This window comes from Ostrea edulis, chromosome 9 (assembly GCF_947568905.1).
Source record: "Ostrea edulis chromosome 9, xbOstEdul1.1, whole genome shotgun sequence".
NCBI lineage: Eukaryota > Metazoa > Mollusca > Bivalvia > Ostreida > Ostreidae > Ostrea > Ostrea edulis.
Window position 1 is genome coordinate 46,093,527 of NC_079172.1, and position 19,219 is coordinate 46,112,745.

A 19,219-nucleotide genomic window follows, 5' to 3' on the forward strand; every position below is an offset into this window, starting at 1 on the left:
ACAAACTTAGGTCCTGCCAAGTTTAATTGAAATTGCCTCTGAGGAAGAAGTTGAAAATTCTTATCTTACAAACTGAATATGGTACATGTGTACATACAAAAAAAGGAATGACCTTTTATCAGCATTGCTTATTGTTAGCCAAAGCAATTTTCTTTTTTTACAAAACTTCTGCCTTCATCTTTCATTAATGAAAAACAAATGTTGATACATGATTATCTATCAACATGTAGCATTCTAAGACACCTTAATTAGTAGTATAAGGTAGGCATACATGAAATACATGTAGATCATTAATACAGGAGTTGCTTCAATGACAAAAGAATTGGCCTTAACTATTATGGAAAGTCAACAGGGTCAAAATTCTATCCTTGTAACTGTATTTGTACATGTAACTATGCAATGCACTATTCATTAGATGTAAGTGCAGAAATGTTGAACATAAATGTAACAAGAGGTACTGTGAGCAATGCTCACTAAGAATACCCCCCGCTTACCCCAATCTCCCAAAGGGTGTTGGTAATAGGTATAAACTACCTCTTTTCCGAGTGTAAAAAACAAATGGCATGACAAACCGAACCATATTGCTACTTCGATGTCCAGTGCGCTTGACCTTTGACCTTTTGACCCCAAAATCCATAGGAAACATCTTCATCCCATGGGTAGTCCATATATATGATATGGTGATGGTAGGTGAAAAGGATAATGCTTTAGAGCCCGGAAACCATTGCGTCTACAGATGGACGGACAGACAGACAGACGGACAACCCGATTCCAGTATACCCCCCCACAACTTGTTGCGGGGGGGTATAAAAATGTACTTTGACAATTGCAGTACAAATGCAGAGGGTTGGAATGACTGTGTAAATGTTGTCACACAATGCATTATCTGTAGAATGTTTAGACAGAAATGTGTATTTGAAACTTTTTTAAATTAAAAAAAAATTGTTTTGAGGTATAGGTAAATTAATCATTTGTTTTTATTAACCTTTGAAATTGAATCCACCTGCTTTGTAATCAATATTTACACAACTCAAAAAGTGCTGCATGTGATTTGTCAATTCATCGTTTGTTCAATGTAAATTCAACATTTGTAAGCTAAGATTATACATTGCAGAACAACATTTACCCAGCCACTCCAACCCTCTGGATTGACATTGCACTAATAATTAAGTACTGCAATGAGGAGTTAAATTACATTTAACATTGAACAAATACATATTACAGGGATAGAATTTTGACTATGCTGGCTTTCCATAGACTATGATTTGTTACCTTTTCCAGATTTGGCCATTTCCAGGCTAATTTTGATGGAATAGTCACAGTTCTCATTTTCTGCCACAGCCTCTTCATCATGTGAAAACGGGGCAGGCTTACTCAATGCCAGCTGTCATTGTATGAAAATAAAAAAGAAACCATAAAAGTTCACATACATTATATGTATTAACCTTGTATTATAAATCAGGAAGTTGTCATGTTTTCATGATTGTCCTGGTAAAGCTAGAATAATGGGATTACATATACATGTACTTACAGTCATAATTACTTCATTCAAGTTTACAAGCTTCTGAGAATAAAAGTGATGCAATATTACTTAAATCTAGCAAACTACTAGGAAATAGCTTCATCATTGCCACACGTGCAAGGCTAGCATGTAAAGTTTAGACCTGAGGGCAACATCCATTCATTTCATATTGAAAAGAAAGATTCTACACTACTAACTGCTATAACAAGGAGAATATCTTTCTATTCAGTTTCACCATATCACTTATCATGAGAACTTTGTGATGAACATAGTACATTAGATATTGGACTTTGGTCTGTTTACTCACAAATGTATCTCTTACTCACGTTGAAGTTTAAATTATGTTAAACGTGTGACATAAACATTTATCTAAACATTCAGGTACACTATTAGCATACAAGTATCTTTCTTCTGTCATCAAAAGTCATATCTACTATGAAAAAAAAAGGGGTCTTCATAATAAATGTTACTTTTCATATGATCATCTTTCCTTAAAGTATAAGTAAATAGGTCTTTTAGTGACACACTAGGCCTCCCCCCCCCCCCCCCCTCATCCCCCCCCCCCTCCTTTATGTACACCATCATCAATGAACATGCATAATAGTATACGATCATTTTCCTAACCCATGATACCTCAACCACATAAATTTTAAAGATTATTTACATAAAACAATTCATTTTATCAAGAATGACCAAATGAAAATGATATACTAGTATGTTGTATTTAACATGAATTGAAAGTTCTTTTAAGAAACATGCAGCATGCTCCAGGTCACAAAGCAGCTAATCTGAAATTAGAATAATTAAGCTGGGTCCTAATAAAGTTGACCAACCCATTCCTTAAGGTATAACTTTTTACCTGGACTTGTTTTCTGGGACGAGCGGTTTCCTTGGACCCAAGAGTCTTTGCTGATTTCTTGGACAGAAATTATGCATAATGAATAGATTTCTGATACGCATATAGGTAATACTAACTTAGAAGTGGCATATCAGTTTAACAATGTATACAAAGATTTTGAACCGGACAACACATCACAGAAGGTTCGATACAGGAAAGAGGAGGCATGCAAGTTTTAAAACAGTAAGTTTGTTACTATAACACCAAATATTTCAGCAATAATGAGAGCAAATTAAATCTTCGCAAAGAAAAATCCAGGAATATAAGGAAAGACAAACACATCAGAGAATGCCAAGAATTCAAGGCGATTTGATCTGACAAAAAGTACATATCAATCTAAAAGCTACATTGTCACAGTAAACTACAATATGCAGTCTACAAAATGAGGAAATCAAATTCAGCAACAATGGTACAAGATCTTACCGGTTCATGTTTAAAATTGCCATTAACTTGAATATTTTCCTTATTATCCTCTTGAGTCTCTGTTATCTGCATTCTGTCCATCTTAGGACAAAGTTTGTTGGTGACTACACTCATCGCTTTGTAACTTAAAAATGATCCAACTTATAGCAAAATCCAGCACTATATATATATATATAAATGTATATATATATATGTACGTGTTAGAAAAAATGCTCGATGCACTTTGTATGCACAATATTTATATCATCAGTGATAATATCATTAATAGTCCAATTGATGACTATTGAACCCAAGAGCACACACCTAGGTTCATCAACTGACATTATCACTGAACTTTCATTCTTTGCTAGGTGACATATGTCCAATCTACCTGGTTGTGATTTACACCCTAAAGGACAATTAACCTATGTGTCCAAACATTGTAGCTGCATTTTGGAATTATTCATCTTTGGTTCGGGTCTTTGACCAGATCCTGGGGACCCCATCACAGATGTGAAATGTAATAGGGTAATTAGTGAACACTTTTAACAACCTCTATGTACATCATCTTAAAATGTGATTTCATTTGTTTTTAGTGATTCAGTGTGCGGATTTCCTCGTAAATCGATTTACAGTGCACTAACTGTCATGCTTTAAAGGAAGATAAAGTACGTGTATATCATTTATGTAGTTAAAAAAAATATCTGAAAAGCTGTCACAACATATCTGGCTTATGAAGAGGAAATTTAATGTAGGAGCCCTATATCAATAAGATGTAATTCACAGCTGATGAGAGAAAAATGAGATGAAAAATTCAATACTATGTGATTATGCAATCACATAGTATTGAATTTTTCATCTACATCTACATGTAATTGTAACAGAATGGGAGAAATTGCAACGGACCAGACCCGGGCCCCCTGAATCGCTAGTTAGGTGCTCTATCAACTGAGCTATCTGGCCACCAGCGATCGAACCCGGCTGACCGCTACATTCCTCCCTCCTTAAATGTCTTCACACTTAAAGATATCAACCCAGGATCTTAATCCCCTGGCAGGCATTTTCGCCTCTTAGTTCCAGGGGCTGGTCATGGCACCAAATGTAACAGGAAAGGAGAAAATGCAACGGACCAGACCGGGATTCGAACCCGGGCCCACTGAATCTCTACACAGGTGCTCTATCAACTGAGCTATCTGGCCACCAGTGATCGAACCCAGCTGACCGCTACATAATTATTAATGATATGTATGTATTTGACAAACAGGAATCAGACGTACCTTGAATTCGAAATGTAATTTGGAGTTTTTAAGAATTTTCACTCATATAGAAATGTCCCCACGTAGCATTAGGTATACTGTCCGACATATATCTGGACCTATGTTAAGTACATTTAGTTATAGTCATGTAGCAGTGAAGGTTCTGTATCATGACAACACATACCATGACATGGTTCCTTGGGTTTTTAAGACCTCATTTGAAGACTTACTTTCACTTTCAATGCCTGGTGCTGGGCAAAGGAACAAACAGTACCTATCTAAAGACTCGGGTATGTTGCAGTGTGGACTCTTGTACATTGTAACTTACTTATTTAAACAGATTCTTCTAGTATCAAAATCCTACAGATTGTCAGTGTCTAACGGTTCTACCAGCAGTTGTAGGGCTATTGATTCAATCCACAATCTGGCACATAGCTGTCACATTTTTTTTATCTAGATGTTGTCTCATTCGAACAAGCTGCATCTATACTAGCTACAACTGGAGACAAGATGTACTAGATTGGTAGCCCATACAGAGGATCCTCAGAACTCATCATAATTACAGTCCCTGAAACTCTCCCATGTTTCTATTCATTCATCATGCGTTCACTGTGCATTCAGTGTTCACTCTCCATTCGCTCACATTCACTGTTCACAAAGCCTTAAATTCATCATTCACTCACCGTTCATTCTGTGTTCACTCACCACTCAGTCTTTGTTTTTACATGCAACAGTCATTCAAAACTCCAAAGTGAAAGCACCAATCTTTTTAATGACGCAAAATTGTAAAGGAGTGTGTGTGAAGCTTTACAGATACTGAATACATACACATTTGTGTTAGTTTCTTCCATAAGGCCCATGGGCCACATCGCTCATCTGAGCCACCATGACCCTGCCATTGCTCAAGGTCACCACCAAAGTATAACAAGGTCTTGCCATAAAAAATCTTTTTACATTATACATTTTATATTATATACAAAATATATGTTATTTTCTTAAAAGTAGGTTAAACTCCAAGTTCAAGGTCACAAGGTCAAAGGACTTGATATGAAATGAAAGGCCTTGCCATAAGAAACTCATACAAGACATGAAAGATTTACCTTGAATAGTTCAGGACATATTGAAAAGGTAAGGTTTTCAAAAGTAGGTAAAACCCCAAGGTCACAAGATCACACACCATTGGATCACATGAAAGGTCTTGCCGTAACAATTCAGTTTCTGACACCTACAGTAGTAAACAACCGCCAAACTTTATTTTGCTTTCACAATCTCCATAAGCATACAATTACCTCAGAGTTACTCGTGTAATAAAGCCTTTAAATTTATAAGCATCAATGTGTTTGGAAGGTCAGCGTGTCATTGTGACACAAACAATTAACCATGCATGCAGATAATCAACCATAAGTTCATACATCTAAGAGTCTCAGACAAATTTGGTTAAATCTTAACCGATTCAAAATTGAGGCCATAGAGAGTTTACTAGTCCGAAATGTTTTTTACTAGTCTTGGACTTACAGATATGAGGTAATTTCGAACCCTCCCTTCACCCAAGGATGAATATTTCTAAGTTTATTTGAAATTGGCCCAGTGGTTCTGGAGAAGAAGTCGAAAATGTGACAGTTTACAGACAGACAGACAACTGGTGATCAGAAAAGCTTATGTGAGCTTTCAGCTTAGGTGAGCAAAAAACTAAGTCTACACATACATCAGCTTGACTCATAATCAATCAAATTTTAATTCTGATTATCTAATCCTCTACTGTGATGAAAACATACATCCAGAAGGTCTAATCAAAAACTGAATTTTGTACTCAAAAAATAATTTTGGTTAGGTGAGAATAAATCCAGTTTATACCAAGTGCTAATATCGACCTTCAGTGATGATATTGGTGGTAAATTTTCAAAGTATATTATAATACAAATGATTTAATTTATATTTTCACAGTAGATTTAGTTTATAAAACAGAACGATAAACAGTTTGCATGGAACAATCGGAACACTTTGGAGGTGTAGTAGCATGGGTCTATATTAAGTACTGTCTTGTAGCACGGGCACTAGAGGTTAATGTAAATATATAGTATGTGTATGTATAATCATGCACATATTATATATTTACATTAACTTCCAGATCCCATGTCTGGCAGTAATTAAGAATGTGACAGAGATTTCATTTGAGATGAATGTATATTGTCTGCATGTACAACTGTATAAATAAGTATGACGGTCCAACATCTATGTATAAAAAAAACCAAGTAGGACAGACGAACACTGGTACACATGTACCTGCCCCACCCCTGCCCTTGGGGGGGGGGGGGTATAGACTGGACTTAATTTGAACATGTGTTCATATGGCTAAGCTTTTGGTTACAAAGACTTAAATGTACAATTAAAAATTAACAGCAAACAGAAAGCACATTGCTACTTGTGAAACACAGATTTGCTGTAAGCCTCACAATCTATCATATTTGCCTTCATTTACACTGATGACAAAGCACAAATGTATTTGACATTCTATCACTGCAAATTTGCCCAGTGTATGGTTTTCTTTCCCGTTTTTCACTGTGCAGTCAATATAAGCAACACAAAAACCAACTGCTTATATCATGCAAGTAAATCTAAAATGGACAAGTGTTAACAGGGACCAAGATTACGACACTTGAGATTATGCAATCTTTACACTTACTGCGTTTTACGACACTTGAGATGATGCGATATTTACACTTACTGTATTGTGACTTGCCTCATTTCCGATGACATCACCGTTTCTGTTCCGCTTTCTTGTGCTCATAGCGATGTGGCTTTCTGAAAGAGACAGACTAGGAATAATTATAATATAAGCATTGAAAAGTGTGCAAAACACATTGTATCTGAAGAGGTACACTAATTTACTTAATCGAACATCAACCTCTGATTCTTCTCCTCTTCAATGGCATCTCTAAATACTTGTCTTGTAAATGTAAACATGCAAGTGACACTGATGACTTATGTGAATAAAATGGGGAAGTCATAGTAAAGGTGTGAGATAAAGCAAGCAAATATAGCATGAATCAATAACATCAACGTTTATCACAGCATAATCTACACTCTATCAGATATTGATCTCTCCTTTTGTAAACTACCAAAGGTGTCACACCCGTGAAGTGGGTCCAGGGTTAACAAACGTTTTGTTACACATATATATGTCATACACATGTTCCTATATTATCTTGAAAAAGTTGACTGGCAGTGCATGTATACATATCAAGCTATGATAATGTACTGTTATGTATTGTGCACAATGATGACCATGCATTTGAAAAGATTAATAGAGGCTATACCCATTAAGTGTACCATACATGCACAGCACATATGGAAACCTCACACAATCATGCACTGGGCACTTCTTGACTTGAGTTGCTTGACCATTGAATGTCCTCTGCAATCAACCTCCTATCCAACTAGAGTATAGATTACTCCACATATAATGTACATAGAGGCGGGTGACATCAGGTAGACTAATAGAGTAATATTATATCAGTATTCGATCATCCAAATTGATTCCCAAGGGACTGTAATTGAATCTCTTATTCTAAACCTATATCAATGACCTTTCTGGCATATAGTTAAGGCTATATAAAGATAAAACCTTTTGCTAGCAATTGACCTTAGAAGAAGACCTATACAAACTACAATATTGGCAGATGCTTTTCAAACATGACACCATTAACCACCACACACAGGCATCATATTTACATTCACTGCATGTTTTCTTCTTAATTTCTATTGCAATTCTGAATCATTGCTTGTCCCTTGCAACTGTGAAGATACATTTTGTTTCAGTTTAGTTAGCTGCAGTTTTTAGCGACGTATCTGTCTGCATATAAATGAATACATTCCTAGAACTCTGCATCCTACTTACCTGCAATTCTTGAAATAATTGAAAAAATATGTTTTCTGGTGTGTTTTTTTACCTTTTATTTGAAAAGGTATATTATATAATGCTTACCTTTATCATATGATGGTTTATTTTATGCATTTAGAGTGTGTCCTTCTTGGACCATTTCCTTTTAGCATCATTCAAATACATCTATAGAAATCATTATCACAAATGGAGAAAAGTCAATAAGGGTCAGGGGATTTTCAGCTGTTATGTTTATTAAGTAACTTACAGGTCAATAATGTCTATATTTTATATACTTGAAAGAATTTATATCAAAAATACAAAACAAGATGTCTTTGTGAAACACTGAAGACCCCTTAAGATAGATGGAATGTTCTATCATTAAAGTGATAATGTCCTACAAACCCGGTTTGGTGGTAAGGGTGTGTCCCGAGACACAGTTAGATCATTCTAACTACCCTTTAGGCCTTAAGACAGCAGAGCAATTATGGTACCCAAAGCAGATAAACATATCAGCCAGCCCCAAATCTTTGAATACAAGGGCATAAAAATATAAATAATAAAATGTCTTTCTTTGGTTTGTTAAAAGGAAACTAAAGGTAACAAACATTGCAGGAAAAATGCATAACTCGGGTTTGCAGTAATGCATTTTTATACAGTGTTTGCAACCTTCATCTCCCCTTCAACCTAGTGCTACAACCGTCACCAACAGCTTGCCATGAAACGCTTATTGTGATAACACATACATATAGAAATGTTACCACTAAACCTTTTGCAAAGAGAGTCCAACAACCATTAAGGTTTGCTCATGGACAAATGTTAAAGCCCCATGTTAATTTAGACTTCTTCCAGTGACATGGAGTATACAGACATTGTTGGTAACATTATACCCCTGTGCCCACTTTCAACATTTAGAAACTATAAAGATAGAAGCATCACTATTCAGCATAAAACATCATGGATTTTATATAGGTATTAACACCTCTATTGGCAGTAATCACAACTATAGTAGCCAGACCACTGTTGATCACTTAGTTCAATTGCTGTTACAGGTTTGAATGCCAATCTGGTCCACTGTATTTTTTATGTTCACATTATACAACAATACTTAATTAGATTCAAAGTGAGAGCCCTGGCTGACATGTTTGAGAGGCATTCTTTGGTAGCCAGCTCTCTGATACTACTTTTAGAAACCATTTCAATATGTGTCCTTGTGATGGCAAACAGTGGGTATTGAACTCTCCAAGGCCCTTGAACAACTATGTTCATGTTCCACCACTGAGTCAAGTTATCAAACCTCTACTAGTCCATTCTGGCAGTTACACCATCATAATACTACTCACAATATTTCCTACTTCAAAATCACCAAAGCTCTAAACCTCAACACAGGCTTCATAAAAACTGTTGCAGAGCTGATGTTGAAATTATACCTACAGTGAGTATTGAACCCTTGACCTCAGGCAGCCTAAGATCTCAAATGTGATGTTCAACCACTGAGCATATAATAAAATGTTCATCCACCAAATGGGAATGCTGGTATTATACCTCCACTACATTAACAAAGTTTTCATATCTGTATATCAATAGAATTCTATAACATAGGCCTGGAGGTATGTCATATCTAATTTTTTAATTCAATTTAAATTTCATTTTTTTTTTAATGTCCATGCACTTGCTCCACTCTCATTCATTTGAATTTTCATTTTTCAGGAACATCATGATTTTTGAACAACAAAATGCTTGCACTATATTTTTCAATGCATTTCCCTCCAATAATATTTAAGTACGTTTACAAAAAAAAATGCACATGAGGGTTCGGGTGGCTTTAATCTCAGTGAGATTCCTCGAGGCTGGATATTTGGACTGACGGCATCAGTCCAGATATCCAGCCTCGGCGAATCTCGCTGAGATTAGGGTGGTCTCTGTTACATTCGGTGCCGTTGACCACCCTGACTTCCGGAAGAGGCATCGGTCCAAATATCCAGCCTCAACGAATCTCGCTGACATTAGCGAAAGTCCTGCGAGAAAAAGGTTTTGACACAATCTGAACAAAGTGGTATATATATATATATATATATATATATATATATATATATATATATATATACACACACACACACACACACACAAACACACAGTTTGCTCGGATTACAGTGTCAAAACCCTGTGCCTGCGAGGGGCAAAATAAAAAAAATTAAAAAATCTATGTTGTGTGTCTTTGAGGGTGAAGACAATTTAAGGGGAGAAGTGTAGCGGTCAGCCGGGTTCGATTACCAGTGTCCAGCAAGCTCAGTTGGGAGAGCACCTGACAAGAGATTCAAGAGGCCTGAGTTCGAATCCAGGTCTGGTCCGATGCATGCATTTTCTCCCTTCCGGTTACAACTTACAGTATTCATCACAAATACAAAAAATTTACCTCTCTCTTATCTAATCCTTTCAGTTCTTCTGTAGTTTTGAACATTTATCTTTCATAATAAATCAATACATGCAACGTGTTACGCAATGGTTTGGCAGTTTTTATCACTACCCGACAAGTGGCTCTTGAGTCAGACGTTGTAACAATAACATCCGGTTTGACAGATGTAAAACAACTCGTTCCTATTTCAAGTATCTTGCTTTCATGGTCTTTTTCTTTTATTTCTTCTTCTTTCCCCTCTTTCCAATTCATATTAATAGTTGATTTTCTGATGTCTTCACTTGTTCCCAGTTTCATTGTGGTAAAGTATTTAGTCCCGTTTCCTAGAAATTGTACTTTTTTTATATTAAGAAAAACCCAACAAACAAACAAACAAACAAACAAAAAAAACAACAACAACAACAAAACAAAAAACAAAAAAACCAACACACACACACATACAGACACAAAAGGCAAACTGACCATAATTACTGAATAAGAGCAAACTGTTTGAACAAAAATACTGCACACTAGTAATTAATCAACACAAAACATGGATCATTTATGTTTGAATGCCAGTTTTTATATTTAAAATATGTACACGCATTCTTCAGAATTCGCTAGCTCAAATTTATGGAGCGCCAAATTAACATAAACTCAAATAATTGAAGATATCTTCAATTATTTGAAGATATCATCAATTCAATTATTGCTCTCTTTAATTGAATTGATGCGCGCATTAAATCAGACATTGCTCTCATCAAATGAATTAATGCGCGCTTGAATTCAATTATTGCTCTCATCAATTAATGCGCGCATCAATTGAATTAATGAGAGCAATAATTGATTTAATGCACGCATTAATTCAATTATTGCTCTCTTCAATTCAATTGATGAGAGCATCAATTTAGTAGAAATATTGCTTGAATATTAATTGAATTAATGCGCACATCAATTGAATTGAAGAGAGCAATAATTGAATTAATGCGCGCATTAAATCAATTATTGCTCTCTTCAATTCATTTGATGAGAGCATCAATTTAGTAAAAATATTGCTCGCAATAATTAATTTAGAGCTCGGTATAAATAATTTGATGATCTCTTTAATTCAATTGAAGATATCTTTCATTTACAATGCTTTTGTATGAGGAATTAATGCGCGTATCAATTCTTTTAAAGAGAGCAACAATTCAATATTAAAGATATCATTAATTCAATTGTGGATTAGTTGAATTGAAGATATCTTTAATTATATAGTTGCTCTCTCTAAAAGAATTATTGCTCTCTTCAAATGAATTAAAGATATCATTAATTCAGTTGAAGAGAGCAATAATTGAATTAATGCGCAAATTAAATCAATTATTGCTCTCATCAAATGAATTAATGCGCGCATCAATTCAATTATTGCTCTCTTCAATTGGATTGTAGTGCGCATCAATTCAATTGTTGATATCATTCATTCATTTGAAGAGATCATTAATTCAATTAAAGCGAGCATCAATTCAGCTGAAGAATTAATGCTATCATCAATTCAATTAATGCGCGCAATAATTCAGAATTGAAGATATCATTAATTATTTGAAGAGATATTTAATTCAATTGTTGCGCGCATCAAATGAATTGATGATATCTTCAAATAATTGAAGATATCTTCAATTATTTGAGTTTATGTTAATTTGTCGCTCCATACAAATTAAATTATTGTGCTTTAATAGCAGAACAATAGGTTGTGATTATTTCTTTTCTATTTTGTAATTGTATATATGTGTAGTACAAATGTATACATTATCAATAGATGCGATATTTTGATTACTTTATAGTTCTTGTTGTTTTCAAAGTTTTTGTTAATGTATTTATTTCATCTGATGTTTTTATGCATTTTCCCTCTTTTGAATTGATATTTACAGTTGATTTGTCTGTTGTCTTCACATTGACATGATGCGCAACCTACTGTGATACAATAAATTGTATGTGATGTGGTCTTGCACACAAAATTTAATTTATGATTATATCAATCATTTTTGCTAATTTGAGGAATTTTGGAAGAAAATGTTTATGGACACCCAATCCTCCTTAGATATATTTGAAAACGATATCTTTGTTTTACGCCCCTTCAATAATTTCTCAATCACAGAGACGTCACCTGCTGTTGGTGAAGTACCACAAATTTAGACCTATGCTTGACTGTAGCAGCTAGTGGGGGTTCCTTATCGTGCCGACGGCTGCTATGACACCAGACTCGGTACCTTGGTGCATGTTTCCTTTCATCCGAAAGATCCGCAACCCTAGGCCTCATTAAGAGCCTAGCATTTGGAGATAGAGCAATTATTATTTATGATTGACGCGGTAAAGTTATGGAGCGGGGCTCTAATGCACTCCCACCCCCGTCACGAAGGGAAATCTCTAACCACAGTCACCGCGACTGGTATCATCTCACGTGCACGACTTACGTCTCGTGTGTATATGTATTATTTCATACACAAGACATATTATCTTGAATACACAACTCAATACCTTGCATGCTCAACATATCATCTTGAGCACCTGACATTTTATCTCGTGCCACCGTGCGAGTACGATGGATGTACTGGTAGATATTGACCGTTTGTAAGCCTACTTAAAATATTTAAAGACTAGTACTCGTAGATATCTTTAGTTGCCTTATATTACATTTACTAATGCTATTTCTACGGAGCGCCAAATTAGCATAAGCTCATTTCAAGATAGCGCACAATAACTGAATTCGCGCCTTGCGCAATAAATGATTTCATGATCGTTGATTTGACGCGCACATCAATTCATGTAAATGTTTTCATCAATTCAATTAATGAGCGCATCAATGTGGTGGAATTATTGCTTGCAAGATTTAATTTGAAGCTCGGTATAAATGATCGACTTGATGATCTCTTTTATTCAAATGAAGACATCTATGATCATTTACAACGATTTTGTATTTGGAATAATTGTGCGCATCAATTCTTCTAAAAAGCGCAACAATTCAGTTAAAGAGATTACCAATTCAATTGAGGATAAGTTGAATTAAAGATATCTCAGATCAGACAATTGCCTCTCTCTTAAATGAATCATTGCAGGCATCAGCTGATGCAATAATTCAATCACTGCGCGCTCATGGCATTACAATTTAATTATTGCGCGCATTAATTGAATTATTGCTCTCTTCGATTGGCGCATCAATTCTGCTTAATAATTAATGCAACCATCAATTCAATTAATGCAGTGAATTTGTATATTGGGGGCGGAAGTAATGTAATACAATTCTGCCTAGTGCCTAATCTGCCCATTTTATAGAAAATTAACCCCATGGTTCTACCGTTTCATATTAATACCACACAGCAAACAAAATTGACATTTATAGTGTTATATTTCATCTCTGTGTCTTACAGTTATAGAGTATCACCGGTATGTTTTTTCTATTTCAGAGGTAGCCAATTCTGCAGATTTTAAGAGGCATACTATCAAAAACATATTACGTACATTTCCTTCAGAATTTTGTGTAGCGATCTACGCGTGCGGATCTGTTTTTAATCAGAATTTTGTGTAGCGATCTACGCGTGCGGATCTGTTTTTAATCAGAATTTTGTGTAGCGATCTACGCGTGCGGATCTGTTTTTAATTAGATTGGTTGCTATGTACAATGTCTACTGTATTGATCCCACATGCAGACAAATATAATACTTATTCAATGACAAATCATTGTTGGTGGCCTAAGCATTAAGGCAGTTGCCTACTCACGATTTTATTAAGTAAATGTCATAAATTACCAAAAAGTTATTATTCGGATAACTGTTTTGATGTTACACAATTCATGATTAGTAATAACTGTTAATCTTTTTTTTATCATAAATTTTAATTGAGTTACATAGTATAGATTCCCCTTTTTAAAAGTAATTCTGTACCAACAAGAGGTACTGTGAGCAATGCTCACTAAGAATACCCCCCCCCCCCCTTATCTCCCAAAGGGTGTTGGTAATAGGTATAAACTACCTCTTTTCTGAGTGTAAAAAACAAATGCCATGACAAAACGAACCACATTGCTACTTCGATGTCCAGTGCACGTGACCTTTGGACCCCAAAATCGATAGGGAACATCTTCATCCCATGGGTAGTCCATACGTATGATATGGTGACTGTAGGTGGAGAGGATAATGCTTTAGAGCCCGGAAACCATTGCGTCTACAGACAGACGGACAGACAGACGGACAACCCGATCCAGTATACCCCCCCCCCCAACTTGTTGCGGGGGGTATAAAAATAATATATGAATATTGGACCATACAGCTTTAACAATAAACATTTTTCTTGATTTAAATACCTGAAATTCAATTGAAAATTGTTCAAATTCTTTTCCTTATACATTGAATACCTTAAGCTTCAACATAACTAACCTGCAAATTCATATTTTGTAAATATGTGGGTATAATAGTCCTACAAAAAAAAAGTCAAAATCAACTGTTAAAGGTTTTTATTTGACTTCTCAATAACTGCAACTGTATACAAATAAAATTTCAAGAAAAAATAATATCTTCACATAATATCGTAACATTTCTATAATTACATTCATGTATCTGTCTGCAAGGAGACTGATTAGGAAACATCTTGGCTTTATTAATCTATTAAGCTTAAACCAATTAAAATTCAATTGCTTCCCCTTTACAACCAACACCCTAAAATGAACCACTTTTTAAGATGCTATTTCTTTGAAGATTTAAAGAAATTTCAAGATATTCTTTTTTCCTTTTCATTTTTATCAAAATTTTACACTTAGGCTATAGTTTATTTTACACTTACATATGTAGGGCATAGTTTGAAATGCAAAATAGTACGATAGACACAAAAAGGGTCAATTTTATCATCATACTTCTTCAAAACATATCAATAACAATTTATACATTTGTACAGGACTTAAAAAGATCTTATGATGAAAACACTACAACTAAGCAGTTCAGATAAATGAATAATAATGTACAAAGGTATAGTCGGAATAATATCACAGGCACCTGAAGTATGGATATTACTACCCCCCCTCCCCCTTTTGATAATTGTATTTTATTATACTGATAGAAGATCAATCCCTAAAGCTTACAAAAAGCGTGAAATTATTACATGGATCGAAAGAGGAATGAGACAGATCAGGAATTCACACATTTCAGAGAAATTATTGCCACCAAAAAAAAAATTATCAAAAGGGGGGGGGGGGGGGTTAGTAATATCCATACTTCAGGTGCCTGTGACAATATCCTTGACTGGAGATAATCAACATTTTCTTTATGCCAGATTTTCTTTTTTTTTTTAACAAATCCTTAAACCTGATACTATAACAATATTTACAAAACTGTACAAGTATATCAATTAAATTCCATTATGATACATATTCATTAAAAACGTCAAATTGGACAATTTTCACACTGTTTAAAGTACACTTCCAAATGCACTTGACAAATTTATACATTATGAAAATTAGCAATCAACGTCAATGTGTAGAAATATTACGATATTTCAATCCTTCAACAAATTCAGCATCAAAAATATTATATTTCTTACATGTAGCTGCTAATGCTTTGAAAAACATATTTAAAAAAGTCAAATGAAGCAGATGATATTACTTATTGGAATGTACATATAACTGAAAGTTAAACATACACATTCTAATCTGACCCACAACATATTAACAATTTTTCATAGAACAACAACATAGAAAATACATTGTATATTTATACATAGAAAAAAAACCTACTAAACAATAAACATTAATTGACTTTGTTAACACAGTTATGTACACCACAGTAAAGCCCAGATTATCATTATCTTCTTAAATGCCTTTCTATAATGTTAGAGCATAGTTTCAACTATATCACAATAACAATTTACAATCAGCTACAATATCCAAGAAAGATGAGCACAAAAACTGAGAAACCATACACTGTATGTTGAAATATTGCACATATCAAGCACCATGTCAATCTCCATAGTTCATGTTCTGCGACAATTTTTAAAATTCAATACAAAGAAAACTGTGTGTGAAGTAAACACAAATACCCCCAAATGTGGCCTTGTGAGAGCTCTTTTAACCTACATGTACATTCTCACCAGGGTAAGGGTCACTGCACTAAAAAACCACCCCACCCCAAACAATAATCAATATCTATCATGTATTTTAAGTGATTGAGTTCATGCACTTTGACTTCTTGACCTCAGGGGAAATATTTCATTACACAAATCCATGATATTCAAGTCCAAACCTTCTCAATTTATTGCTGGGGAACCAGATATCTCATTTATTTAATGATAGAGTCAAAGTCCTTTGATCCCAAAACTCCAAGTCAAGATTTTCATTAGACCTACTTGTATTTATGAAGTCTCTATCTCCTACAGTTGAACAGTTATAGTCATGGTTAAAGTTGCAGACAAACAGTTCAAAAACAATATACTCCATATCTTTGATCTTAAAAGGATACAAGCAAGATGTTTTTGTGACACACTATGGCCCTAACCTGGGCAAAGTTCAATTCTGACTTGATGTATAATTTTGATCTTTATCAGTAACATGGCTTTGACTATAACCTTTAAGTTCAGCAAGTACAAAGTTTCAATCTGGTATGTTTCAAACATTAGGATCAAAGTTAAATTTACAAACAAAGTGACAGACAAACCAGATCAAGGTTAAATTTACAGACAAAGTGACAGACAAACCAAAACAATTTGTGATTCAATCTTCAGCGAGGGGGGGAGGGGGGGGGGGGGAGATAAAACAATTTCTTATACATGTTTTAATTTTGTGATGAGTAAATGCAGTACAATGTTCTGCCGGTGTTGTACATGTAACTTTCACTTTGCACTTGTTTCCTCCTCTCTCACCACCACAGAAGTGGTCCCCACATCATGGAGCCTACTGCTGCCCCAGCCACCACACCAAGCGCCACATCTGAGGAGTCATAGCGACGGCGGTTATAGTATGGGTCATCCACATACACCACATTAGCCGGTCTCATCACTGAAATGATTCTTAACAGATGAAATAATATTTGTGGATCTCTGTATGAAGTGAAATGAATAAAGATCTTAGAACAAATAACATTTGTCAAATTTTTTTTCCAGAGCAAACTCTTCAAAATTAATGTAACATATATATGTAATTTTGCCACATATTGTAGCATTATAATAGGGACCAATTCATGTGGTTAACTCATATTTCTCTTTTCCTTATGACATGTAAACATTAAATCATGAATCAGTATTTCTATGAGAGCATTCAACCTATTATGCACCCAGTTGGAACTCTTGGTATGTTACCTATCACAAAGATTTAACAACTACTTTATCTGAGAGTAGACGAAGGCGTTTTTTAAAAAATAAATTTTCGTTTACCCTTATCACTTGGGTCAAGAACATTTTATATGGAAATATTAAACAAAGAAAATATATATACACACATGTCAATGGGTGTGCAACATCAATACGCGACATATTTTCGTTTTTTCACAGCACAGAAGTTGTCCTTTCTCTGGGTTACAGTAAATAAATCATGTGGGGAGCAGATTTGTGAGGTACATGGGGGATAATTTTTACATGGCTTAGTAGAATAGAAACTGCTTCAAAAATCTAAGACAAATGAGTGGGCGAAATACAAGAAATTACTGGGAAAACAAGGTTCAATGCGAGGGGGGGGGGGGGGGGGGGGGGGGGGGGGGCTGACATCATGTTCAACCTTGTTGTTGAAATATAAGTATTGATTACATTTGTTTTTAACAAGAGCGAGTCACTGTGGCAGCTATACAATAAAATGTCATTTGTTGGGATTGTATCGCACCTCCTTAAAGATTTGTTCGGAGTGTTAGTTAAAAGGGTATACTATGACTCTTTAAATTCACTGAAATAAACCACTAATGAATGATAAACATTCCAGTCGCTTATAATTATGCTGCTAAATAAAATATGTTACCTAAGAATTTTACAGAGTGTAGGACAAACAAATAGAGGGGTATAACAAAACAATATACCCCAATCTTTAATCTTAGGGCCATACAAATACAGATAGTATAATGTTGATGAAATTTTAAAGATTTGCTGACCTTGAGTTCCATCTGGCAGAGCTATGATCTGTCCTGGGTAGCCCCCAGTACTAGGGTACTGAGTGGTATACACAATGTTGGATGGGCCTCCTACTTGTACAGGATAATGGTGACGAATTTCTTGTTGACCAGGGTACATCACTCTTGCAGAATACGGAGGTGGGTTTCCAGAGTTAATTTGCATTGTCCGAGCTTCCTCCAATGCAATCTGCCAAGCTCTAAGTGATAAAATAAATTTTCATATTACATAATACATGCCCATCACAAATAATATTTTCGTGATTTGCAATGGAAATGGTATTTCAGCATGAATTTTAAGTTATGTCCCCTAATGAAATCCACTCCTTCATAACCTTTTTATCGCAATTCACCTTTGAATTAGAACACTTTACCCGATATAGTATTGCGTTGTGTGACAACACAATTGAATGAGACGATTGAACAGTTTGAATGACATGTTTGATGTAATACAACAAGAGTTTTCATTGGCCGATTACAGCCCACCCACTTTTTAGAGCGGATAAGATGGACGGACTAGAAAATTACTAGCTGGAGAACTGTAGCTCTCTGAAAAAAATATTGTGATGGAACAGAGAGCTACACCTCTTATAAAAACCTTCGATGTACGGGGCACAAAAAGCTGCGCACGGTTGAGGCCTGATATCGGTGTATTCTTGTGTTGCTGTCTCAAAAATTTAATATAAAAAAATTCTTAACATATTTTCCTACTATACTTGTGTCCAAACATACCTTCAAATATTCATTAAAGCCACACA

At 35.0% G+C, this 19,219-nt stretch overlaps 1 protein-coding gene and 1 long non-coding RNA gene across 2 annotated transcripts in view; one reads left to right on the forward strand and one right to left on the reverse strand.

Annotated features, from left to right (window-relative positions):
• Positions 1 to 19,219, reverse strand: part of LOC125660115 (choline-phosphate cytidylyltransferase B-like) — a 41,780-nt gene that overhangs the window by 10,066 nt on the left and 12,495 nt on the right. The window contains exons 5-10 of the mRNA XM_056150760.1: positions 18,444 to 18,661; positions 17,230 to 17,365; positions 6,984 to 7,105; positions 6,804 to 6,880; positions 2,382 to 2,438; positions 1,273 to 1,384 (exon numbers count right to left, since the gene is read on the reverse strand). Of these exons, the coding sequence (XP_056006735.1) occupies positions 1,273 to 1,384; positions 2,382 to 2,438; positions 6,804 to 6,880; positions 6,984 to 7,105; positions 17,230 to 17,365; positions 18,444 to 18,661 (722 nt within the window). The remainder of the gene's footprint in view (positions 1 to 1,272; positions 1,385 to 2,381; positions 2,439 to 6,803; positions 6,881 to 6,983; positions 7,106 to 17,229; positions 17,366 to 18,443; positions 18,662 to 19,219) is intronic.
• On the forward strand, positions 14,826 to 17,157 carry LOC125658297 (uncharacterized). Its single transcript, XR_007363681.2, has 2 exons — positions 14,826 to 16,993; positions 17,034 to 17,157. It is a non-coding gene; the product is annotated as an uncharacterized LOC125658297 (long non-coding RNA).